At 35.3% G+C, this 27,015-nt stretch overlaps 1 protein-coding gene across 2 annotated transcripts in view; it reads right to left on the bottom strand.

The window, feature by feature from the left end:
- DPP10 (dipeptidyl peptidase like 10) overlaps nucleotides 1-27,015 on the bottom strand; it is a 1,411,353-nt gene that overhangs the window by 7,104 nt on the left and 1,377,234 nt on the right. For both annotated transcript variants that reach the window (XM_046019846.1, XM_046019845.1), the window contains exons 20-24: nucleotides 11,213-11,407; nucleotides 10,298-10,352; nucleotides 1,889-1,988; nucleotides 1,578-1,636; nucleotides 1,398-1,470 (exon numbers count right to left, since the gene is read on the bottom strand). In XM_046019846.1, coding sequence (XP_045875802.1) covers nucleotides 1,398-1,470; nucleotides 1,578-1,636; nucleotides 1,889-1,988; nucleotides 10,298-10,352; nucleotides 11,213-11,407 — 482 coding nt within the window. The remainder of the gene's footprint in view (nucleotides 1-1,397; nucleotides 1,471-1,577; nucleotides 1,637-1,888; nucleotides 1,989-10,297; nucleotides 10,353-11,212; nucleotides 11,408-27,015) is intronic.

Below are 27,015 nucleotides of genomic sequence, written 5' to 3'. Positions count from 1 at the left end.
TACCTATTTATTGAAATACACCACGCATACTATATATATAATATGTATGTACACACACACTCACACAGTATGTGTGCGTATATATATCACCTATATATGACTATATATATAATATGTATGTACACACACACTCACACAGTATGTGTGCGTATATATATCACCTATATATGCACGTATCAAGATGTATCTGTATCTGCATCTATCTGTCTCCTGTGTGTATGTATGTATGTATATAAGTATTGATCTGAACTCTAATCATGACCTGGCATGCTGTAAGGTTAAGTTAAAGAGCTGATACCATCTTTGCTATAAGACCTTTTTAGTGATATTCTCTGTAAAATGGGGTAAAACTACTGATGCAGGACAGGATGGACCAACAAGAACAAGTTCAGATATTAAGAAATAGTGATTCAAGGCTTTGACTCTCTGCTTATTACCCAGATAGCCTTGGTTAAATCAGTTTCCTCCTTGAAATTGATTTTTCTCATCTGTGAATGGGGCTATAAATACTCTGCCCTCTGTTGTAAAGTATCACATAAATATATAAATACATATTTATATGTATATATATATGTGTGTGTATTATATATTCTTTGACCCCTAAATACTTCAACATGAATATAAAATTATATTTATTACTAGTAATATCACATCCCTCTCCAATATATTTTTTTTAATTTTTATTTATTTATTTGACAGAGAGAGAGATCACAAGTAGGCAGAGAGGCAGGCAGAGAGAGAGGAGGAAGCAGGCTCCCTGCGGAGCAGAGAGCCCGATGCGGGGCTCGATCCCAGGACCCTGAGATCATGACCTGAGCTGAAGGCAGTGGCTTAATCCACTGAGCCACCCAGGCGCCCCCCTCTCCAATATTTAAATTGGTGAAAAAAGAAGTGATATAAACATGCATTTTAAAAAGTTTTTGTTTTAACTGTGAGTGATCCTATCAGAATTTTATCTCTGTGCTGGAATCTTTTTGCTATCCTATTGTTTTCTCAGTTACTTTCAATTTGAAATGTGCTGAATGACACCACAGTGATAGTCAACTAGCCATATGTGGGTATTAAATTTTTAATTAATTAGAAATAAAAATTTAAAATTCCGTTCCTGATCATATTAAACACATTTCAAGTACTCAAGAGCCATATGTGCCTAGTGGCTACAGTGTTCTACAGCACATATACGGAACATTTCCATCATCCCAGAAAGTTTTACTGGATGGCGTTGCTATCAAGACTCATAGCTTCTTTCCTCTTGGTCCTGACATCCTTCTTCTTACTTCCTATCATACATTGGATTCTTTGTGCCACTGTCCTCTTCTTCTTCAGAAGTTCTTAAATGTACCCCTTTGTTCAGAGTCAGACCCCAATAAAACAGCAGCAGCCAATATAATACTTACTGTCAGCAGTCCCATGAATTATTAATATATTTTCTTCTTTTAAGCCATGAATATTATGTAGCACACTGGATGCCTATAAAGGAAAGTATAAATATCTATGTGTATATAGATCTATTTACAATTTGACTGAATTTTTAGAACAAGTATACTCTTCTTTCTTCATTATTTTAAATTTGTTACCTGGTAAGTGCTTTCTTCCCGAGATGGCATACCAAGGTATCTTTCAGAAAATGCTGATGCTGTGACCCAAGAAAACAAAAATTTAAGAATAAACTGAAAACCATTTGACTAGCATATGCCATTATTTAAATTCTACATTTCACATTTAATTGTCATGCTCCAGTGAAACTGATTGAATCAGGAAGGTATTTAACAGCTGAAAACATCTCTGATAGCACATGATAAATGAACTCAATTGAGCTCTTCTGCATTGGGATTTCCTTTTTACAAATCAGTATGTTATATTAAGTCAATCTGTAGGAACTACTCACCATACAACTTCAAGTCTATGATGGGTGCAATCACTGATCCACATTTAAAAAGCTTTTCATCTGATTTTAATATCATTGATGCTATATAGCCACCATACCCCTGGCAAAACAAACAAACGAAAATATGTATATATAAAGAGGGATAGGGAGAAAGAAAGAGTGTTTGTATCAATTATCCTTGGAGATATTTTTAGCTTTTGATCACTGTTTGGTAATATGCATAACAGAATGTCTTAAAATGTCCCATATGTGAGAAAAGAATACACTAAGATCACTTTATGCAGATGAAAATTTTGAAAAGTATTTAAATTTTTATATAACAAACTATTTTAATAGCTTTAGGTAAAATATAAAATTAATTATATATCAACATTGTCCAATATTTGCTCTTTGATTTCATGTGGTATATCTGGAAATAACTCCAAATAATTAAAAAACTAGGGAAATATAGCACTTATTAAATCTTGTATCATTTTCAGAAAATCATATATATATATATATATTTAGTGAAATAGTCAATGATGATAGTTATGTAGAATTAGGAAAAGAGAATTAAATATTTAAAATCTATTATCACAAATATAGATTCTGTTTTCAGTTCCACACACCTAAATATTTGAAGGACATGAGGTCGATAAATAATGTTGCTAGTCATATGAGTTGGATTATTGTTTAAATTTAATTTTAAATATCTGAATTTATCTTGCAATGCTTCTGAACTAATTTAATTATAAATTCTTAAAAAATAATAAATTAAGATGTCCAATTTTCTTTTGTAGCCCATGATTTGACCAGGAGAATTCCAGAGGAGATTTTAACAATTTAATAGATTTGGGCTAAGGGAATTACCTACTGAATTATATATTCATTTTAAGAAATTAAGTTTTAGCCATGCTTTGGGCAATGTTCTTCATCTTGCTGGACATCAGAATACCCTGGGAGGTATTAAAAACAAAATGAAGACCTAGGCCTTAGCCTCAGCAATTCTGACACAGTTGGTTCATGATGAGGTCTACTTTTGAAAGATTACCAGATGATATTAGTGTGGTCCTATGTGATAAGAATCTGTTATTGTCACAGATTCTTGAGATGAGAAACAACAGAATTTCACTTCTGCTTATTTGGAATTATTTAAAAAGTAGGATGATTGACATCAAAGTCCCAGTTGTAGAGATTACTTAAGTGTGTGAAAGAACCTATGTGAAGACTAGCAGAATATGCCACTTTGACCTGTTGATTATTTTAAGCTGTAAACACTTGGAAAAGAGCAAATGCAGGAAAAGGCTTTCTCTGAACTCATCTACCTAAAGACAGATCCTCCAAAAGGAACTCAGTTGTCATACGTCCCCTCCCCAGGAATTTTTATGAAACTAGATTGATTCTTGTAACTTGAAGTCCACAACACACCTAGAAAGATTGTCATAAATTATCACCCTTCCCATCTGTTCTTCTAAAGGCCCATTCATCTTTCCTGACAATCATTCACTCTCCTAAAATGCCTACATCCCATTGTCCTTTTCCTATTAAGGTGATATTTAAGCCTGAATTCTAAGCCCACCTCAGAGAGTTACTCACTTTTCCCTGGGTTTGTTTCATGTGTGTATGTCAGTTAACTTTGTTTGATTTGTTTTACTGTTGTGAATCTTTCTTTTATCACAGGGGTCTCAGACAAGAGCTCAGAAAGAGTAGGGGGGAAATTTTTTTTCTTTCTTTGCATATGTCAAGTCAGTGCTGAAATACTTAGAACTCAGAAGCCTGAGCAAATCTTCTTCATCAGTTGGTAAATGAAGGAAATAAAACTATCTTTTACCAAGATAAACCACCACAGAGTGGCTTTACTTATTCTCTTTGAAAGATACAAAATTATCCTTAGGTCAGCAAAATTCAGAAGCATTAGCCTTAAAAGTGTTAATGCATCTGGGGGTGCCTGGGTGGCTCAGTGGGTTAAAGCCTCTGCCTTCAGCTCGGGTCATGATCCCAGGGTCCTGGGATCGAGCCCCACATCAGGCTTTCTGCTCCGCGGGGAGCCTGCTTCCTCCTCTCTCTCTGCCTGCCTCTCTGCCTAGTTGTGGTTAATAATAATAAACAAAATATTAAAAAAAAAAAAAAGTGTTAACGCATCTGAAGAAAGAAGTAGAGGAAAGAAAAATAATTTCCCTCTCTCCTGAGTTCTTAGCTAAAATGCCTTGTAATAAAAGATTATCAAGAGAAAACAAGTTTGTTAACATGAATACCTCACATAAACATGGGAGCTATCCACTGAAACCAAGTAACTCCTTGAGGTGGTCCAAACCAGCACCTTAAATACCATCTTTAGCCAGAGACAAAAGACAGATATTGGAGAGAGCTCAGTTATGGGAGGTTACCAGGAAAATAGGTATAATCAAGGTTAAGCTTTGTTAGGCAGATTAAGTCCAATTTAGAGTTAGTGCCTTCTCCATTAATAAAAGGTCCTTAGGATTTAGCTCAGCCTTCTCATCCTAGTACAAGGAGGGAGACACAAATGGAGATTTCTTTTATAAATGTAAACATCTCTTACAAAAGAGTAGCTTCTATTCTGTTCCCAAAGCTTCTCTTCTGTCTGTTGTTTCTTAAAATAACCAGCTCAAAATAATCCTTATGCCAAGAGGCATATTCTGGGATGGCATATTCTGCTCCCCTTCAGAAGTATGCAGAGGTGGGATGAGTTCTGCAAAGTAAGTAAATAGCTATTATAGAACAAAAGTGTAGAGAGCCCCTAAAAATTCTGTCCTTAACGGGAGTTTTCCAGTGTATTAGTTTCTAGTTCTCTGACATGGAGATAAGACCAAGGTGTTGGAGCCAAGAGGTTTCAAGTATTTCCCAATTGGCAACACTGTTCCCACAGTGAAAAATGCGCATCTCAGTTGGTAACTTTTTTGGTTCTAATTCCACAATGGAATTAGAGCAGATTTTCAACTTATTAAGATTTGGTTGTTTATATAACCTGGCTACTTTGAGAGAAAAGCTGAATATTCCGATCCACAGAACAACTGTACATCACAGTTTAATGATATAAATCAATAAATTGGCATCACGTTTTTTATTTCATTTCACATAAATCACAGTCTGATTATCCCCAGGAACTAAGTAGAATGGTGTCTTCCAAAGGAGGGTCAGATTCTTGAACAATGATTCAAAGTTCATTCAGGGGGTATAGCTCAGGGGTAGAGCATTTGACTGCAAAGTTCATTCAGATCACGTGGAGATTTTGTTAAAATGCCTGTTACGCTAATTCAGTAGACCTGGGGTGGGGTCCAGGATTTTGCGTTTTTAACAAACTCCCAGGAAATACCTACGCTGTTGTTCCACACTTATTGAATAATAAGTTCTTACAGTATAAAAATATAACAAATGTACCTACCCAAACATTTCCCTAGCTTCAACCAGCATTCCCTAGACCAGTGGAGACTTAAACGTATATCACGCTCTGGAAAACAATTTAGTCTGTGGAGAATGGGCTGTGGAGCTTTCCATGTGATTTTAAAGTGAAACTAGGGTTGTAAATCTTTGCTGGTGCACAAAGAGTTGCATTTTACTATTATTTATATGAAAATTTGAGATTAATGAAGCTAAATACTCTTGAAGACTTAATGATAGTGAAAGCTGTTGAATAAAATTCTTTCTATAGTTTTCAAAAACCTAATCCAAAATGCTGCCTTAATTTGATTTATTTCATCAAAATAACTTCTATTTTTAAAAGAAAATCAACACTGGGAGGCATTACAATAAATTAAATTTTAATTGCCCACCTCCCTCTGTAACATTTTATATTTACTCACTGAATGCAAGAGTAGATCTTGAAATAGTTCTCAGAAAATATATCCAGGACAAGGGGAAGAATCAGATGTAAGTTCTTGGTAGACAGAAGATGGTGATTTTAATTTACAAAACAATTCCTGTCTGACAGGAGGATGCCAGAAATTGTTAGTCATCATATTGACTTAGTTAATTGGAGGGTGTTTTTTATTTGATATGGATCAAGAACAGTTAATGGTATAGGCTGTTCTGTTCAATTGTGCTGTCATTTTATTGGTTTCTCAGTGATCATATTTTTCCATTCATTGCTACGTCCTTTCCATTTGCATAGCATTTTAGCATTACTTACACAATTTTAACAAATTTATCTTTAAAAATTTTTTATTCAGTAGACTTAAAGTATAGAAATGTTTCCTGAGAATAGTTCATCTTAAAAAAGTTATATTATATCCATATAGGAGAAACTGAATCCAATAGATAGATGGATTTAGAGGAGCTGTGGGTGGGGTCTGTAATAACCATTTCATTGAGAATTTCTGTTTTTATGCACCGTGTTTTTTCAGATAATCGTTTAGTGACTTTTTTGAGTACTCTGAGAGTTGATGTATATAGTCAAAAAAATACTGGCAGAATTGAAAAAAGGTTTTTCCTAGCCTCAGACTTAAGATTCTTTGTGAGCCATATCACTTATGGCATATGATGATTTGAAATAAAAATATAATACACATATTATGAGTAACACAATTTATTGCTTTGTATTATTTTACATTAAATCTTTATAATTTGTGATCACATTTTATCACAGTTCTTAAAATCCTGTCTTGTGTCCTTCACATTATATATGTTAAAAGCTTCAAACCTTAGAAGTGACTGCCACTAACAAGCCCTATCTCAATTGAGAATACATAAAAGTATAAGTAATAACTACCTCCCTAAATCAAGTTTTTTTTTGTTTGTTTTTTGTCTTGTTTTGTTTTGTTTTGTTTGAGTGAGAGAGAGAGCACAAGCAGGTTGGAGGGTTAGAAGGAGAGGGAGAAGCAGACGCTTAATGACTGAGCCACCCAGGCACCCCCTAAGTCAAGTTTAACAAGCTTCCTATAAATGCGTATGTTTGTACTTTTTTTTTTTTTAAACCTTCCTCAGATATCCATGTTTCTTGCCTTCTCAGATTCACTTGTCTGAGGTCAAACATGATTTCTTAGTCAAATCTTTCCTGTCTTCCATATGGAAATTGCTGTCTCTTCCTTAATCTTGGGCCATCTCTCTGCTTAATTTTCCTTAATTGTTCTATAACTGACATTTTATAAACTTTACTGATTTTTTTTTATTTCTTTTCTCCCTAAACTAAAAATTCAAAAAACGTGTGTGCGTGTGTATGTGTATGTGTGATTGCCATATGTCCAGCACTTTGAAAAGTAGTAAGCACATAATAGACATTGAATAAGTGTGAAATGGATTAATTTTATTCCCCATTGATGCATTGATATAGCCTGGTAATCAGAGCAATATCAGTTCTACATATGGTGTTTATAGGTTTAGAATTTTGTCACCTATTCACAAAACACGTAATTAGGTGTTCTTTTGTTTGTTTTTTTAAAATAAAAGTTAGAAAATTTTTTAATTTTCTTACCTTTAACACTTAGATATAATTACTTGAGAGAACAAACATTAGAGTTATGTATTATGTGAGGTTAGGTTAGGTTCTGGGGATAATGATATGAAGTTTTAAAATAAAGTACTACCTCTCAATAGTGGTGGGAAGTACTTAAGGGAGTAATGCAAAGGGATTTTATAACTCAAAGGAAAACTGAAAATTAATAAGCCAGACATTCAAGTCAATAATTTAATAACAAAATGGATTTAAAAATTAGAAGAAAAAAATAAGGGTAGTAAGGGTAGAAATTTAGTGAAACAGAAAAGACAAAATGAGCACAACTAAGCCAAAATATGGTTCATTAAAAGAGTTAGGTATTGGGGCGGGGTGCAGAAGAGAGAGACAAGCAGGGGGAATAAGAGCAATTAAGAGGGAGTGCTCTAGCAAAGGCAGAAGGGCACTAATAAACCAAAGTAGGAGTCAAATGGGGCATTATCCCCACTAGTGAAATGATGAAACATAGAATATATGCTATGTTTCAAAACAATCTTTAAAGATAAATGAAATGGAAAAAATTTATTTTGAAGTACTAAAACTGACTCCAGAAGAAATGGAAAAATCTTAATATTCTTGCACTGATTAAATAAATTTAAACATTAGCTTAAATATTTCCAACAAAGAAAAGAAAGCCTTATTTAGCTTTTTAACTAATTCCAAAAAAAGCAAGATCATTACTCCCCAGACAATTTTATGAGTTTAAGTTAATTTGATACTGAAATGAAATGAGTACAAACCAAGAATTAAAAAGTTATGAAACCTATGAAGTCTTGACACTAATAGTGTTCGTTTACAGGATGAGAAAGCTACCTTCTAAATTATAATTCCAGTCACAGATACACGTACTTGTTTAACAGAGGTGGGATATTTTTTCCATTTAAAATCTAATTATGTTTGATTTATATCCTATGTCTTTTGTATATTTACATTGCCAGAGTCAATTACCTGAGGCTCATCAGTTCCCTAATAAAATGATAAATATGGGATTTTGAACTTCTAAATCCAGGGCCTAGAACTTTATTTTTTTTGTTTTTAGAGTAAAATCCAGCTTTCTAGTTAATATGAAGGACTTCCTGAGGTCTGTGCCCAGACTTACTCTGAGTGTTGTCACTTCTCATTCCTTTATGTGAGCCTTAATTATAGTCAGTCATTTTATTCATGGTCCTCAGCTATGCCCTCCCTGTGGACACTGGGCATTATACAAAAGCCTTCTCCTTGCCGTCTGCTTGCTAAATGACTGTTACCATTCAGTTATGCTCCACTTTCTCTGTGAGGCATTTTACAGCCTTTTGAATCTAAATTTCCATATTAATGAATGTTTCTGTAGCTCATTTGATCTTTTAGACTTACTTAAGGTGTTTAGTGAGTAGAGCCTTGAAATGCATAAGCCCTAAGTCCTTACATGTGTCAAGACCATTAAAGAGCAAAATGTTCTTCACTATATGTACTTTTTTATGTGTGTGTGTGTGACAAGAAACACCTAATACTGACCAGAGTAACCACTTTTAAGCACACAGTTCAGTAGTGTCAGGTGTATTCACATTATTGTGAAACAGATCCCTAAAACTTTTTCATCTTGGGAATCTGAAATCTGTTACCGATTACCTATTAAATCTATTACATATAAGCAACCAACTTTCCTTTTCCCTTCCCCCTGGAAACCACCACCCCACTCTTCTGTCTTCACGTACTTCACTACTCTAGATATCTTATGTAAGTGAGATCACACAGAATTTGTCCCTCTGTGACTGGTTCGTGTCACTGAGCACAGTGTCCTCAAGGTTCATCCATGCTATAAGCATATGATAAGACTTTGCTTTATGCATTTATTCATCTGTTTTGAGTTTCCATTTCTTTGGAACGATCACTTTCTAGACATTTCGATTTTTTCACTATCTTTATTGTTAGTGATGGGCTTTCATTTATTTGTGCTTATGTCAAAGGAGCATTATCCCTCTTGATCTCTTGAGTATTACTGAGGATAAGAATAAAATAAAGCAAAGACTTGGTGCACTGCAGGTATATGAAGTCAGGGAAGAATTTGTGCTGATTTACATTTTATTCATTTGTTAAACAGCTTTTCTTTTACCTACTTGTCATTGAACACCACCAAAATTTACACCCAAGTAAAATGATCAGTTATTCATGTCCTGTATCTCTGGGTTCATTTAGGGATAGTAAAACGTATTTTATGTTGAAATCCATGAACACCAATAATTTGCTTTGTCTCTAAATTAAAAGAGTACTAGATCTCCTTCCTTTCATCTTAGTATCTGTATAGTGTCTAGCCTAGTAATATGGATGAACTAGGTGACTAGTAAGTATCTATATGGAGTCTGTTTCCCTACTGTGAAAATGATGTTGAAACTGACATAAAAATTATTGCAATGATAAATGTCATGCAGAAAACACTGAAGACATAATTATACATATTGGTCATCTTTCAGTTTCTAAGCCTTGTAGTCTTCTTCAAGGCTGTGGTACTTGATCCTTATTTAGAGAACACCCTGCTTCAAGAGGTTTATAGGACTTTTGTTACTTAGGTACCAGCTAAATATCACTTAATCCAAGGGACCTTAGTTGACCACTTAATCTAATAACATTGGCCCTTCCTAGAGTTAATTTTTGTCCACCTATTTTTTTGTTTTCCTTATAAGACTTAGTGCTATATGAAGCTATCGTTTCATTTATGTGCTTATCTGTTCTTCCTTTCTAGAAGATAAGCTTTATGAAAACAGATTTTTTTTGTGGTTGTTCAGTTGTTCTAATACCAGCACCAATTAGATAATAAATAGTTGCTGGATTTATAAATGACTGAATATATATAGTATTAATTATAACATTACATTTTAAAGAATAGTACAGAGAGATTATAGTAAAATGAAGAAATTATATATGTACAAATACAAGCACAAATAATGCATACATATAAATATGTACTTTATATACATACAAAAATACATATATACATTTCTGTTTACCTTTCCAAAAATGCTTAATCTTTTGGAGTCAATGTATGGCTGTTTCAGTAAAAACCTGCAGTGAAAAAAAAGTTAAATTTTCTTGAGTCAAATGCACATGGGAATTCATTCTGGGCATCCACACACATGCATACAGATACACAAAACCCAGAACTCAAACAAAGAATACTTAAGTTGCTGGAGCTCTATTCATGTTGAAGGATCATGGATTCCAAAATCTTGCTACTCAAAGCAATGGTCCAGTTGTTTGGACATCACCTGGCTGGTTGATGCAAATGCAGAATTTTGGGCCCCATTCCAGACCTACTGATTAACATTTTGACAATGTCCCAGCCAATTTCTGTGTACTGTTTTAAAGAACCTACTAGATTTCTTGGTCACTCATGCTAGTGTGGGAATGGTATCTGTGAAATTTCAAGAATTGTAGTTAACTGGGAAATAATAGACATTGTAGATTATTGTAAATAAATAGTTTATTTAAGGTTTCTCCCATTCTATTTTACAATAGGGAGCAAGGAGAAGCAGTAGAAGAGGGAGAGGGAGAGAGAGAATCTTAAGCAGGCTCCATGCCCAGCGCAGTGCTGGGCTCAGTCTCACAACCCTGAGATCATGACCTAAGCTGGAATTCAGAGTTGGACATTTAACCAGCCAAAACACCCAGGGGCTGTAAGGTCTCTCCCATTTTCATAAACCCAAAGTAAATTTTAATTCCAGAGAGGAGGTATGATAATTGTTTTCTTTGGTGCTAAGAGTGAAAGTACTTGGAAAAATGCAGCAGTCTATTTGACTAACTTAGAAAACTGTCCATTCAGTAAAGTATAAATCTCTGAATCAGTTATTAGTAGTATTTAATGTATCATATACCTAGCTTCTGTCATTATAAGAGAAACAGTAGGGAAATGTGCACCCACTTACTTCACAGCTGCTACTTGGTCCTTTACTTCCACTGAACCTAGCCTTCGATGAATCTCCTGCAAAATTTTCAAGCCCTGGAATCCACTTCCTCTGCCATCAAATCGTGCCGTGATGACATTATCTGTGTCAACAAGTACTGAATCCCAGTCAATATGGAATTTATCTGTAACCAGTTGGCTTCCTGGTTCTTCATCCCTGTAAACAGCAACACAGTGGACCAAAACAAGAGTAATTGGTAGATAGTGTCGTAGATAATGTGGTAGACATTTTAACTTTCACACTTATAATTTTAAAATTTTGGAAAAGACCCATGGGCTATTAAAATTTCTGTTAATTCTTGATAATGAACCTGAAAGTATAATGCCATTTTTCTTTGTAAAATGTGAAATGAAAGGTTCTCTAATGAACTGAAAATATGAAACAAGATTTTAAAACTGTTCTAAGAGATTATTTTAACTCCTTTTTCAAATGAGAGAAATGAAGGAAAATACATTCACATTCCATAGACATTTCAAAGGAACGATGATCAAGTTAACATACAAATTCAACATTATGGAATTTCTTCTAGACTGTGTGTTTTAGAAATGTCTTGCAGATGGTATACAAGGGCTAAAGGATCTGATAGAGATCAGAACCAGTTATGAGACTTAATAATAGTTTAACAAGCATTATAAGGACAACAGATCCAAAATGAACTCACTTTTACTAAATCCCACCAAAACTTAATACCTAACTTAATTGCAATTTCATTCTTTCCCAGGATTGGAATTTTAAACCAATCACGTTGGAATTTTGTGATCTATAACCCTTCCCAGAGCCCCACTCTTCTGCTTAAGGAAGGTGACCTGGGCTGAAAATGTCTTATTTTCTTTTGCTAAAACCCTTCTGTCCCACCCCATTCCTGCCTATAAAATCCTTCCATTTTGTATAGGTCTGTTTGCTAGATGGGATCCTGCCCAAATCGTAAATCACTGAATAAAGTCAGTGAGGTCTTTAAATTACTCAACTGAATTTTGTTTCTTAACATAAGAAATGGACAATCCTAAAGAATTTCTGACTCAAAAAAATATATATTGCATTAACATTCCCTGATTTGTGTGTGTGTGTGTGATGGAATTCTCACTGAAGAAAATTTAAGGATACATTGAGGAAAAATTGTTTTGCATCACTAAAGTTAATAACAAGAAAAGTACACATATGTTTGAAAAATTTGAATACTAGAAGTAAAGGACATACATGTTTTTAAGCATGAACATTGTCTCTGGAGGGATAAGGTGATGCTATTTTAAAAAGTCAGATTACAGTGGTACAGTGATATCTTATTTTCTAGAATATAGAGAAGGTAAAAAAGCAGCCTCTCATAAAATCACAGATTATCTAGATCCAGATCTAGATATTGTTCAAGCATGCACTTGTCCATGTGATAGATTTAAAGAGCATCAAACATGAAATGTTCTGAGAGCATCTCCAACTTTATTTGAGCTACATACCGGAAATCTTCACTCTATTCACTTTCTTGTCAAGACTCGTTTTTCTTGGCTGCAGTATGCAGATGTGATGCTTAGAAGCACTAGTACATACCAATACACAAACTAGTTCTCATCCATAAGCTTTTAGGTTATCAGATTTGTTAAAGAAAATAACTTCCGTGCAGCAGATAGAACTGAACCAAAATAGGGGCTGTGTGAGACTAGTGAGAGGAGGAGGTAGGAATGGGACAAAATAATGGATGACAAAAATTTACCAGATGCTGTTATTGGCCAAATTTTGTCTCTCAAAACCTATGTTGAATTTCTAATGCCTTCTGCCTCAGAATGTGACTGTATTTGGAGATGGTGCCATCCCAGTGGTGAGTCAGTTGAAATGAAGACTTTAGGTTGGGCCCTAACCCATCTGGTTGGTGTCCTTATAAGAGAAAATTAGGACAAAACAGAGACCTTAGGTACATGAATCATGCAAAAGCAAGACCCTGTGAAGAGGCAGCAAGAGGGAAACCAGCTGTGAGCCAAGGAGAGAGGTCTCAGAATAAATAAAACCTGTGGACACCTTAATCTTAGACTTCTGTTCTCCAGAACTGTGAGAAAATAACATTTCCACTGTTCAATATGCCCATCCCTGGTAAACTAATACAAATGTCTTTTGTGGTTTAAATACTTATTATTTTATAATACTAGATCTACACTATCAAAACTTATTTAACCTTTCTAGAGAGGAAGTTGTCTTTTGCATGGCTTATTACATGTATCATTATTCCTATCCTGTAAATAAACTGTTCCATGAAAGTGGGTTAATCATGATCTCCCCCCATTCCCCTCTAAATCGCACAATTATGATGATCCTGTGATCCAAATCTAAATCAGTTTTGTCCTTCCATGGTGTCTGCAATCTTTAGCTCTTCTTGAAATTTTATTTTTATTTTTAATTTTTTAGTTTTTGCAACATTACCTCTTTATCAGATTATTGGGTATTGTTAGTACATATATCTACATGCTCGTGCATAGAATTCTAATTGCCTAGCTCAGAATGAAGTGTGGAGTTTGGTATTTTTTCCAGACTCCCAGGTGATAACTGATATAACTTGTCTATCATTTGAGAAATAGCATGAATCATTACACCGAGTACAATATGCCTGAACACAGAAAATGCTGTTGAACTAGATCTTTTCAGGGAAGGTAGAATCATGTGAGGTTTAAAATGGAAGGACCTTAAAAAGCCTTTGGTTTTTATAAAGACATTATATTTTGAAGCTTGGGGATTTATTGCAAATATCAGAAAGCAAACCATGATTCACAGAGAATAAAGTACAATTATTAACTTCAGTTTTTTTTTTGTTTTTTTTTTTTTATTTTTTTTTTTTTAAAGATTTTATTTATTTATTTGACAGAGAGAAACCACAACAAGGCAGAGAGGCAGGCAGAGAGAGAGAGAGAGAGGGAAGCAGGCTCCCTGCTGAGCAGAGAGCCCGATGCGGGACTCGATCCCAGGACCCTGAGATCATGACCTGAGCCGAAGGCAGCGGCTTAACCCACTCCAAGACTCAGTTTCCTTATCTTTAATGATTACAGGATACTGTCTTGTTTTCCTCAAAGAGTTTTGTATGTATTAAATGACATAATGTATTTGAAAGTACTCTGAAATATAATAAGCAATTTAAGACAATTATTAAATTCATTAAACAATAGAAACTGTTATTATTATTATTATTCTTTTGTTTGCAGCCAGTATTTCTTATTTGGAGCATATTTCCTTGCAGTTGGAAATGGAGAACTATTAAAAAGCTTTGGGCCAGTTATGCAGAAATTAAACTGGGCAATGTCTGTGGATAAAGGTATTGGGCCATGTTGTGTGAGATATTATGTCAGATGGACCAATGATACCTAAAGACTTAAAATATGAAAGTGTAATCCACAGATCCTTGGTAGTGATGATCAGAGTGATCATCACTGGCAGCAGCTTTAATGTAACATTGTAAAATGTTTTGTTGATGTGAAAGATAATAATTTTCCAGTTTAGTTATAAACTATTGGCATTGTTCACAGCTACTTAATGAGTTCAAAGCTAAATTAAATGTAGACAAAATTTTAGTAAGTCACAGACATTTTATGGCAGGCATTTATAAACAAAAACCTTCAATCCCTTACTCAGGCTTGCAACAACCAGAGAAAAAATGTAATTCCACTCCTTTGGTATTTTCTCTAAATGGCCATTTTTAACTTTCAACCTTGTCTTTACAAGTTTTCAGTGTTAGAACACACAGTGGTATCAATACATTACCAGTTAATGACTTTAACACATTTCTCCATCTAGTGGGGTTTGTTGTTCTTTCTTTTTTGGTACATTGTACATATTTATTTCAAGATGAATTATGAAAAACATGAATTTGTTATGCAGAATCGGCAAGCTTCAAGCTTCAATTTATTTGGTTCCTCTTTGTCTTTCTCTGAGTGTCATCTTTTTTTTTTTTAACACTTTGAGTATTTATCTTTTTTTTAAACTTATACAGCAATATAGTTAACATACAGAGTTATATTAGTCTCAGGTGTACAGTCATCTTCATCTTTTTTACTACACTATTTTGTTTTACTCTGTTTCAGAAATCTCTGGGGGCCCATAGAAATGAGGGTGTTTCAAGGTTGAGAATGGGGACATACAATTTTGTTGAGGGTTGTGGTAAAAGAACAACCCATCTGTTCTAACCAGTGGAAAGATCGTAGCAATATGAAATGTGTATTTCCTAACACAGGCAGCAAAATCAAGTTACGACTAAAATTTTCTTAGAAGTTAAGGTCCTAGAAGGTGGAGTCTTCATTTATTTCACTACCTTCAGCATTAAGCATGTCTGTATGGATGAAGAGTTCAGGGTATGAGCATGTAATAAAATACTGAACTATGAGTAAACACAATATCCCATAGAACTTTAAAATGAGAAAACAATCTTGGGCGCCTGGGTGGCTCAGTGGGTTAAGCCGCTGCCTTCGGCTCAGGTCATGATCTCGGGGTCCTGGGATCAAGTCCCACATAGGGCTCTCTGCTCAGCAGGGAGCCTGCTTCCCTCTCTCTCTCTCTCTGCCTGCCTCTCTATCTACTTGTGATCTGTCTCTGTCAAATAAATGTTTAAAAAAAAAAAATGAGAAAACAATCTTTATGACTTAACGACATGTATACCAAAACTGAATTCAAGTGAAGAACAACCAAGTTGTTCAGACTGCATGTGTGGTCAGGTTCACAAATTGCCATTTAAATTAATGTAAAGAGTGCTGAAGACCTCCATTTTGGTCCTAACTTTGTTAGGATATGCTGAGTTACCCTGAGTAATTATATGCTGTTTTTATTTTTACTTGGTTTTTTGTTATAAAATAGTATGTGGTAAATAGTTAAGATCACATGCAGTACATTTTAAGAAGTCTTTTCCTAACCAGTAAAACTTGGTTACAATAGATGGAAGGAAAATATTTTAAAAATGAGTATACTTTCCTTGACTCTAATCTGTTGCATGGCAGAATTTCTTCTCCTACATGGTAGAATTTGAAAACTCCTATACTAACAACTGTGAATCTGTCCATTGGGGCATTTTGAAAGGAGGGGCCACAAAGGAGGTGAGTTTGACTGGGACATTTGCCTTAAACAGTATTTGTCTTGCCTAATCTGAAATTTACTTAATAGAAATTTATAGTTAGTGATGGTTTAGTTGTAATGTGAAGTTTTACCTCTTTCGAGCAATACATACATAGAAATACATACATTGGCTAAGGGCTTCTAGGCTAATTTCTTCCATTTCTCATTTTAAGATCCTTAGATTTCTTCTCATGGATGGATTGTTCTACATGCAGAATAACAGAATGACTTTTCTCACATATTTATTTACTGCAACACATGAGAAATAACATTTTTTTTTTCTGTCAGAGTACAGTTTCTTGTCCACATTCCCATCCTCTTCCATTAGGAATATCACTAATATCTGCAATTTTCTGATTCCTAGTTTGCTTACAATATAATTTTTGGCTGTGTATCTTTTTTTTTTTCTTCCCCTGGGTTATAGGGAAGTGTGTGAAATGGTCAGGGTTATTTCGGCTTCTACCTAGAACCTTTCTTACACTGGCAAAGCCTGTTTCTGGTGGTAGTTATGATAAGGCCTACCAGATAGTACATACAAAATTAGGCTTATCAACCAAATTCTCAAATTCTATTACTCTTCAACACTTGTGTTCATATACTTGAATTCATATATCCTATTCAGTGTTACACCTTTTAGAAAAATTGCATTAATCCACTGGGATTACAAATTAAGTAATGTGGGGTGCTATCCTGAAAAGGGTACAGGTGGTATGATGATAGGACCAGACTGAGTTGAGCCCAGGTCCAGTGGTTTTAGACAATTTAGATAACTTCTGAGCCTTAGTATAACAAAGTCGAGTTTTTTTCTTTTGTTTAGTCTAAGGGAGAATACAGTTCCATTAAAAATGTTCTAATTTGGGGGCTCCTGGGTGGCTTAGTTAAGTGTCTGCCTTCAGCTTAGATCATAATCCGGAGGTCCTGGGATCGAGTCCCCCATAGGGCTCCCTGCTCATCTGGGAGCCTACTTCTGCCTCTCCCTCTGCTGCTCCCCCTGCTTGTGCTGTCACTCTCTCTGTCAAATAAGTACATCTTTTAAAAAAGTAATTTAAAAAGTTCTACTTTTAACAGTGGGTGGGTCTTTCAGTTAGTTCAGAATAAAAGGATGTGTATATGTAGACATTTGTTTTATGTGTGTGCGCCTGATTTCTTTCCACACCTAATCATGTGTATTTTTGTATCGGCATATAATATGTGTGTCCCTGTATGTGTAAGTTCTTTCTTGTCCTGCTTCTGCAGAAAGATAATTCTTTCGGCACCTAAAAAAAAAAAAAAAATCTTACCCTGGCATACTTTTCTGGATTATAAAACTTGTGACTTTGAAATTAGGTCTTTTTTTTTTTTTTTAAGTTTTTTTTTTTTTTTTTCAGTAGGTTTTCTTTATATTAAAAATCTACTGAAAACAAGTAACTTAATTCTTTTTCTTGATCAGAATTTGGATCTCTGAATTTGGGAGGCTCTTTTGCTTTCGTAAAATGAGATCTTTATTTATCCTTCCCCTACTTTTCTACTCAATCTCTCCCCTTCTCTCCTATTTTTTAATAGAATAGGCTTCCTCCTATCAGGGTCAGTTTCTGTCTATTAAAGGTATTTTTCCTTGTTTTAAAAGGAATTCCATTGGATTTGTTCTTTGATTTCCCTTGAATAAAGGCCCGAGAATATATCCTTAGTATGATATAAATACTGCATTGCAATTATCATTAGAGTAATGAAGAAAAAGCAGAATCTAGTTCATTAAATCAAGTTATTTTTATTGTTGTAGGAAGCCAAAAAATGAAAAGCTTATCAGAACGCAGGTTGAGGCACTGAACAGCATGGATATTAATGAGCCAGCTATAAACTCAAAAATGGACTGTTAGTATTATCCACACAAAATTAACCTCAGGATAAACATCTTAGCACATGAAAATATTGGAAGAGAACCAACAGAAAAGGGCCTCAGGGATATCTCACAGAAATTGTGCAGTAAATGGGAGCAAGTTCCAATCTCCTAATCATCTCTGCTGTCAGAGTCTTACTACATTAATTCTTACCATTGGCCAGTTTCCATTTGGGATAATTTCTTTCTTTTTTTTTAAGATTTTATTTATTTATTTGACAGATTGAGATCACAAGTAGGCAGAGAGGCAAGCAGAAAGAGAGAGAGAGAGAGAGAGGAGGAAGCAGGCTCCCTGCTGAGCAGAGAGCCCTATGTGGGATTCAATCCCAGGACCCTGAGATCACAACCTGAGCTGAAGGCAGAGGCTTAATCCACTCAGCCACCCAGATGCCCCTAGGATAATTTCTAACAGAGTAGCTGAGAAGGTAGAAAGAGAAGGGAGTTTGGTGATGTTTACTTTCAGTTGCTGGGGATGGCTGTATCTTCACTGAAGTAGACCAGCATTTGATCCACTTCTTTGGACCTCTTTAGAGATGGTCACAGTCAAAAGAAAGTTTAGCATATTGCATAAACAGATCAAGAACAGGAGAACTGGCCTTATTCTTGATGTGTGTGAACTGGTATGTAAATCTCCTATACAGCAGATCTGCTTTAGATATTATAATACAAAATATTCTATATGTTGACTTAACAAACGTAGGAATTTTCCAGATGAAAACAGAACAAAGCATGTGTATCTTAAGAAAAGCAGCAGTTGATGAACTCCTGAACAGTGTCCTATTTCTTCATTTTCTAACGGAGAATACAATTCAGCATGGGACTGTTGTGAATATTAACACTGAGGCCAGCAATACATGGGCTATATATCAGGAATTACAGTGGATTCCTAACAGAGGAATGGATGGATGATAATTACATGTAAACTGAATGTGCATGTTATCCACAGTAAGATGTCATTCACTTTCAGTTATATTCAGTGGTTATATTGTTGGTTATATGTTACCTTTTTTTTTCTTCTAACTATAAAATCTGGATTCTGGAAGTCAGTTTATCAACTGAAAATATGCCTGTATAAGCACAGGTGATACTAATCTTAGCTCACTTTATGTGTCAGTTAAATAGAAATAATAATAATAACTATAGTGCTAACTATGGACAATTATTAGGAGAATCATTTTACAGTTTAGTAAACTGAGACACAGGTAGAGCAACTAACTGTAAACCATAGATGGATAATCCAGATCTTTGAAAGAACACAATTTAATTAAAGTAGACCTTAGGAACATATTGATTTACTGTCTTTGACATATAAATACTTACATTCTTAAAAAGTATTTATAATTCTTAACTGGAATAAAGAACTTAAGATTTTGAAAGTCTTATTTATTTTTACCAAGTTCTAAGTCTGGGCCTTTTCCTGAATTAATACCATATCTTTTGAATGCTTTAATCCCTAAGATTTTTTAGGGGAAAGTAGTAAAAGTCCAAAAACGTACCTTTTGGCTAAGTTTTCACCTCTTGGTAGATGTCTAACAAGTGACACTATACCAACCACTTACAATTACTTTTTCTATAAATTTAGAATTTGTTTTTCCTGTGGTACCTTCTCAAGATACCAACCTTTGTGTACACTTTTAAATAGTACTAAGAAATTAATACTGACATTTATGATGCATTATATATACATTGTGAAAGAAGGTCCAATTTGTTCAAGAAAAATATGAGACACAATGATCCCCTTCTCCCCTTCCATTACCTAGATTAAGTGCCACTGTCTTTTCTTAGTCATTTCATCTGCATTACAGTGTGGGTGAATTTTTCATTTGCTTAAATGTGGAAGATTAAAAAAATGAGAAAAATCATAAACTTAAATTCAAACTTTGATTCATATTACAAGGGAAAGCAATAATCACTCTTTGAGGCAAGTACTGGCTATCCTCTTGTCCATATATATTTAATATATGTATTAGTTTTGTGAAAAACAGTGAAATAGATACATACTTGTCATGAACAAGTGGAAGATCAAATAATGATAGAGAAGTTTTAGAATATATGTGTCTTTACTCTTGGGAAACAAAACAAACATACATCTGAAAATCTCCTCTACTCAAAAGTGTATGAATCCATAGAATAAATGATGGGTGTAAAGACTTTTCAGAAAGTGAACATTTTAATTAGAATTTGGAATTTTATGAAGTAGTCTGGTTGAGAATTTGATCTCTCCTATGGAATTTCTAGGAACTTAGTCATGATTCCTATAATAATTATTTTATACCAATGCATTAACATGGTACAGGTAGAAAAGATTACATCTAGAGATTATTATAAATTTAAGTGGGAAGAAAAATAATATCTAAAAATTTGGTTGTAGTGACGTTTCTATTGATTCTGGTCAGCATTTTTAATAATTTTCCAATAATATGCAGTGGGCTATGCAACAATTGAGTAATAGGCCAGCTTTTTGATCCAATAAAGAAGTAAATTAAAACTTGAGTTCTAACTCTAATTTTGTCCTGCTCATAATCTTTGAGGTAATATACATAACATATTTTAGTCACTGTTTCCTTGTGTTAAATGAAAACCATGATGTTTATCTTGCATGGTTTCTGTAAAGTTTAAAGGTCAAATCTCCACATTCTTAAAATGATGTCCCTTATACAAAAATCTTATCAAGATGCTCAATAATCAGATGTTAAAGAGAAGCATTGAAAACATTAAAATTAATCATTACTGGGCATTATCCAGAAAGATTATTAGAGAAATGAGGAATGGGCCTCATATTTTTCTGAGTGGGATACCACATGGCAGAAAAACTAATTCATTCAAGGGCGAAATTTAAAAATATTATAAACTCTCAAATCACTTATATCTCCTTCATTCCCTAGTTTGATTGAATTCATTCCCAATGACTAACTCAGGGTTGATTGATTTGATATTCATCCATCCTGTCAATATTTTCTGAATACAAATAATGTTAAGGCAAAGTGTTAAGGCTAAACAATACAAAAGGAGTTCTTATAATCAAGGAGCTTACAATTAATAGAAGAGACTGCAAAGCAAATATTGTAATCTGGTGTGGTTATATAACAGAGGTGTGCATAGAATTAGAAGAAAAACATCTTAATGTGTTAAGTTTTCCAGCCGGGGGGGAAAGAAAATGGTACTGGAAGACTGTAAAAAACAAACAACAAAGGAATGATTGAGAAGCTGGCATTTTCTTGAAGAAAGCAGGGTTTTTTTGTTGTTTTTTTTTCCATTTGCCCACAGAATCTAGAGACAGAATCTCTACTAGGAGGTAGGTGGAGTCAGGTTAAGTCAGGAGAGGCACATTTGCGCATATGGATCATACAGAGTTCACCCTAGCATCAGAGTAGAAAAGCAACTAAAAGAAGATACAGCAACAAACTACAAAAAAGGAAGTGTAAGTAGAGAACAGGGTTGCAGATTGGAATTGACTCATGCAGATACGGTATCTGCCTGTATGGTGTTTCTTAGAAGAGTATGGGCTCTTGGACAACCCCATTGGTTCAAAAATGAAGGCAAGACACTGTAGTCCCATGAGCATGATGTTATTCCAAATTTTAAATAATATCCATATTGTTTGTTGACAGGAAAGTATGTTTATGGAAAAAAAAAGTAACGTTATCTTGATTGTTGGACATGAGTGGCTGGATAATTTCACTTACTACATATGTATCAATTATATCCTGCTACTTAACAGAATAATTATATTAAAAAAAAAAAGCTGTAGAACAGCTCACTTACATCTCGATGACCAAGTTGTAGTACTTTGATATGTATGACATTGAATGGATGCTGAAACTGTCTAGATAAAAATGAATCATGATCTCCAGTTAGAATGACTTAGTGGGAAAACTAATAGTGGCCGTATTCATCTACTTTCTGGACATCATCCATTTATTCACTCAAAATATATTTGTTGAGTGACGCTTACTGCAAAAGCTAACTGCTTTGAGATATATGGAACACATAAAAATTTTAACATTTCTGTTAAGATACTGAAATACTACATAATCTATTCTATAAATTATTTTTCACAATATTCACCTCTAAACTAGATTTTCCTCCAGAAGCCTTGGTCTAAAATCTATTGGGAGTCAGAAATTTCCCAATAACCTGTAAAAACATCCTCATAAAACTCAGTAGAATAGTGACAATATGATCAATATGGTTCAAGATACATGGAGGGCCCTTGGACAGAAGGCAATGGCTCTAGAAGGAAACACAGATTTGAAATTGTAACACAAAACAGATGGAAAATGAGGGTGAAAGAAAGTTTCAGGAACATAGATTTGATAGGTGACCATAAATTTATTAGGTTTTCTTTCTTTTTTTTTTTTTTTTAAAGATTTATTTATTTGACAGATAGAGATCACAAGTAGGCAGAGAGGCAGGCAGAGAGAGAGAGGAGGAAGCAGGCTCCCAGCCAAGCAGAGAGCCCGATGCGGGGCTTGATCCCAGGACCCTGGGATCATGACCTGAGCTGAAGGCAGAGGCTTTAACCCGCTGAGCCACCCAGGCGCCCCAATTTATTAGGTTTTCAAGGAAGATGGACTCAGAAAGAAGGAGCAAAGTCATAGAGGCATGCCAGAGTATGTTGTAATCCAGAAAATTCGTTTCACAGCCATTGCCTACCAGAGTTAGTCCTTTGTCAGATATAACATTGTATGTTGAACATGCAAGAATAGAAAATGGGAAAAGATAATGATTTCTTGGCACTGAATGAAACTCCTCAGTCCATACTGCCTTTTTTCATGGATATGGTGAAAAAACAACCAACCTTTCATTTTTAATAACAGTACATCTGTCTGGATCGTGTCCTACCAGGTTCTAGGTATTTAGGTTCATATGTATTTACTGAATACACATCTACAACTGTAGGCTATCTCCCATATAATCTATGGTCTTGCACCATAAAAAAATGACAGATTAGTCAGTAAGTTTTTATAGGGTTCCTCCATGTGTGCCCGGCATTATGGAGACATACTTAGCAAATCTAAAAATAAAGATTATAGATTTCAAGATGCTTGTAATCTTTTTTTTAAAATATTTTTTTAAAAATTTTATTTGTTTATTTGACAGACAGAGATCAGAAGTAGGCAGAGAGGCAGGCAGAGAGAGAGGGGGGGAAGCAGGTGCCCTGCTGAGCAGAGCACCCAATGTGGGGCTTGATCCCAGGACCCTGGGATCATGACCTGAGCTGAAAGCAGAGTCTTTAACCCACTGGGCCACCCAGGCACCCCAATGCTTGTAATTTTTGTATCTCCCCCCAGCTATGGCATAGCTTCGTGCACATGAAAGTGACAGGTAAATGTGTTATACTAAATTACATATACGAATAGAAAGTAAGAGTAACAATTCAAGGTGATAAATGCTAAAATAGATGTAGATGTATATAGTATAGTTATGAAAATGAGTATCAATTACTGGGTTCCTAAGGGCTCCCTATAATGTTAAAGAGAAAGACTGAAGAAAGACAATTGGGCATCTGAACAGAGAATAAAAAGTAGGAAAGGAAAAGGGGTCATGACCCCATAGAGACCACATAAATGGAGGTCACTGAAATTTATCTATATTGGTAATGCTTCACAGGTTTTCTATTACAGTAAAATATTCTGTTGCCATTGATTCACTTTTACTTCCAAGATCAAGAAATTAGCTTGGGGTTTCAGAAAATATCACCACGGAGAAGTCTTTAGGACCATTTCTTCTGAGGTTCCATGATGAAGATTTAGTGGAAAGGGAATTCCAGTTTGTCAGAGGCTACTTTCTTGTTTGTTTCTCAGAGTCCACAGTCTCTCATGTTTAATCTCCCTCTCTGATTTCCCCCAACTCCCTTCTCTCCTTCTCCCAATGTCCTCTGTGTTATTTCATATGCTCCACAAGTAACTGAAACTTGTGATATATATATATATATATATATATATATATATATATATATATAAAATAATTGACTCTCTGCTTGACTTATTTCATTCAGCATAATCTCCTCCAGTCCCATCCATGTTGGTACAAAAGTTGGGTATTCATCCCTTCTGATGGAGTCATAATACTCCATTGTATATATGGACCATATCTTCTTTATCCATTCATCTGTTGAAGGGCATCTTGGCTCTTTCCACAGTTTGGTGACTGTGGCCATTGCTGCTATGAACATTGGGGTACATATGGCCCTTCTTTTCACTACATTTGTATCTTTGGGGTAAATACCCAGTAGTGCAATTGCAGGGTCATAGGGAAGCTCTACTTTTAATTTCTTAAGGAGTCTCCATACTGTTTTCCAAAGTGGCTGCACCAACTTGCATTCCCACCAACAGCGTAAGAGGGTTCCCCTTTCTCTGCATCCTCTCCAACACACGTTGTTTACTGTCTCGTTAATTTGGCCATTCTGACTGGTGTAAGGTGATATCTCAGTGTGGTTTTCATTTGAATCTCCCTGATGGCTAGTGATGATGAACATTTTTTCATGTGTCTGTTAGCCATTTGTATGTCTTCTTTGGAGAATTGTTTGTTCATGTCTTCTGCCCATTTTTTGACACGATTATCTGTTTTTTGAGTGTTGAGTTTGAGTTCTTTATAGATCTTGGATATCAACCCTCTGTCTATAGTTTCATTTGTGAGTATCTTCTCCCATTCTGTGGCTTGCCTCTTTGTTTTGTTGACTGTTTCCTTTGTTGTGCAGAAGCTTTTGGTCTTGATGAAGTCCCAAAAGTTCATTTTTGCTTGTTTCCTTTGCCTTTGGAGACATGTCTTGAAAGAATTTGCTGTGGCCGATGTCAAAGAGATTACTGCCTATGTTCTCCTCTCGGATTTTGGTAGATTCCTGCCTCATATTGAGGTATTTTATCCATTTGAAGTTTATTGTAGGGTGTAAGAATGGTCCAGCTTCATTCTTCTATACATATCTGTCCAATTTTCCCAACACCAGTTATCGAAGAGACTGTCTTTTTTTTCCACTGGATATTTTTGCCTACTTTGTTGAAGATTGTTTGTCCATAGAGTTGTGGGTCCATAGCTGGACTCTCTACTCTGTTCCACTGGCATATGTGTCTGTTTTTGTGCCAATACCATGCTGTCTTGGTGATCACAGCCTTGTAGTAAAGCTTGAAATCAGGCAACATGATGCCCCCAGTTTTTTCTTTTTCAGCATTTCCTTAGCAATTCAGGGTCTCTTCTGGTTCCATACAAATTTTAGGATTGTCTCTTCCAGCACAACCCCACAAACGTGGGGGGCGCCTGGGTGGCTCAGTGGGTTAAAGCCTCTGCCTTTGGCTCAGGTTTTGGTCCCAGGGTCCTGGGATTGAGACCCGCATTGGGCTCTCTGCTCTGCGGGGAGCCTGCTTCCTCCTCTCTCTCTGCCTGCTTCTCTGCCTACTTGTGATCTCTCTCTCTCTCTCTGTCAAATAAATAAATAAAATCTTTTAAAAAAATGCCAGTGGAATTTTGATTGGGATGGCATTGAGAGTATAGATTGCTCTGGGCAGTATAGACATTTTAACAATGTTTATTCTTCCAATCCAAGAGCATGGAATGGTCTTCCATCTTTTTGTGTCTTCTTCAATTTCTTTCATGAGTGTTCTGTAGTTCCGCGAGTACAGGTCCTTTACCTCTTTGGTTAGGTTTATTCCCAGGTATCTTATGGTTCTTGGTGCTATAGTAAATGGAATCGATTCTCTAATTTCCCTTTCTGTATTTTCATTGTTAGTGTATAAGAAAGCCACTGATTTCTGTACATTGACTTTGTATCCTGCCACCTTACTGAATTGCTGTATGAGTTCTAGTAGTTTGGGGGTGGAGTCTTTTGGGTTTTCCATATAAAGAATCATATCATCTGTGAAGAGAGAGAGTTTGACTTCTTCATTGCCAATTTGGATACCTTTTATTTCTCTTTGTTGTCTGATTGCTGTTGCTAGGACTTCTAATACTATGTTAAACAATAGTGATGAGAGTGGGCATCCTTGTCATGTTCCTGATCTCAGTGGGAAGGCTGCAAGCTTTTTCCCATTGAGGATGACATTTGCTGTAGGTTTCTCATAGATAGTTTTTATGAAATTGGGGAGTGTTCCCTCTGTCCCTATACTTTGAAGTGTTTTAATCAGGAATGTATGCTTTATCTTGTCAATTGCTTTTTCTGCATCAATTGAAAGAACCATGTGGTCCTTCTCTCTTCTTTTATTGATTTGTTTTGTCACACTGATTGATTTGTGAGTATTGAATCACCCTTGCATCCCAGGGGTAAATACTACCTGGCCATGGTGGATAATCTTTTTTTTTTTTTAATATTTTATTTATTTGACAGAGAGAAATCATAACTAGGCAGAGAAGCAGGCAGAGAGAGAGGAGGAAGCAGGCTCCCTGCAGAGCAGAGAGCCCAATGCGGGTCTCAATCCCAGGACCCTGGGACCAAAACCTGAGCCAAAGGCAGAGGCTTTAACCCACTGAGCCACCCAGGTGCCCCTGGATAATCTTTTTATTTTAATGTACGGTTGGATCCTATTAGCTAGGATCTTGTTGAGAATCTTGGAATCCACATTCATCGGGGATATGGTCTGAAATTCTCCTTTTTGATGGGGTCTTTGCCTGGTTTGGGGATCAGGGTAATGTGGCTTCACAGAGAGAGTCTGGGAGTTTTCCTTCTCTATTTTTTGAAGCAGTTTCAGGAGAATACGTATTATTTCTTCTTTGAGTGTTTGGTAGAATTCCCTAGGGAATCTGTCAGGTCCTGGGCTCTTGTTTTTCAGGACTTTTTTGATCACTGCTTCAATCTTTACTCTTCTTTTGATGGAAACTT

This window comes from Meles meles, chromosome 9 (assembly GCF_922984935.1).
Source record: "Meles meles chromosome 9, mMelMel3.1 paternal haplotype, whole genome shotgun sequence".
Lineage (NCBI taxonomy): Eukaryota > Metazoa > Chordata > Mammalia > Carnivora > Mustelidae > Meles > Meles meles.
The sequence above is the reverse complement of the archived record's forward strand: the minus strand, read 5'-3'. Positions and strand labels throughout refer to the sequence as shown.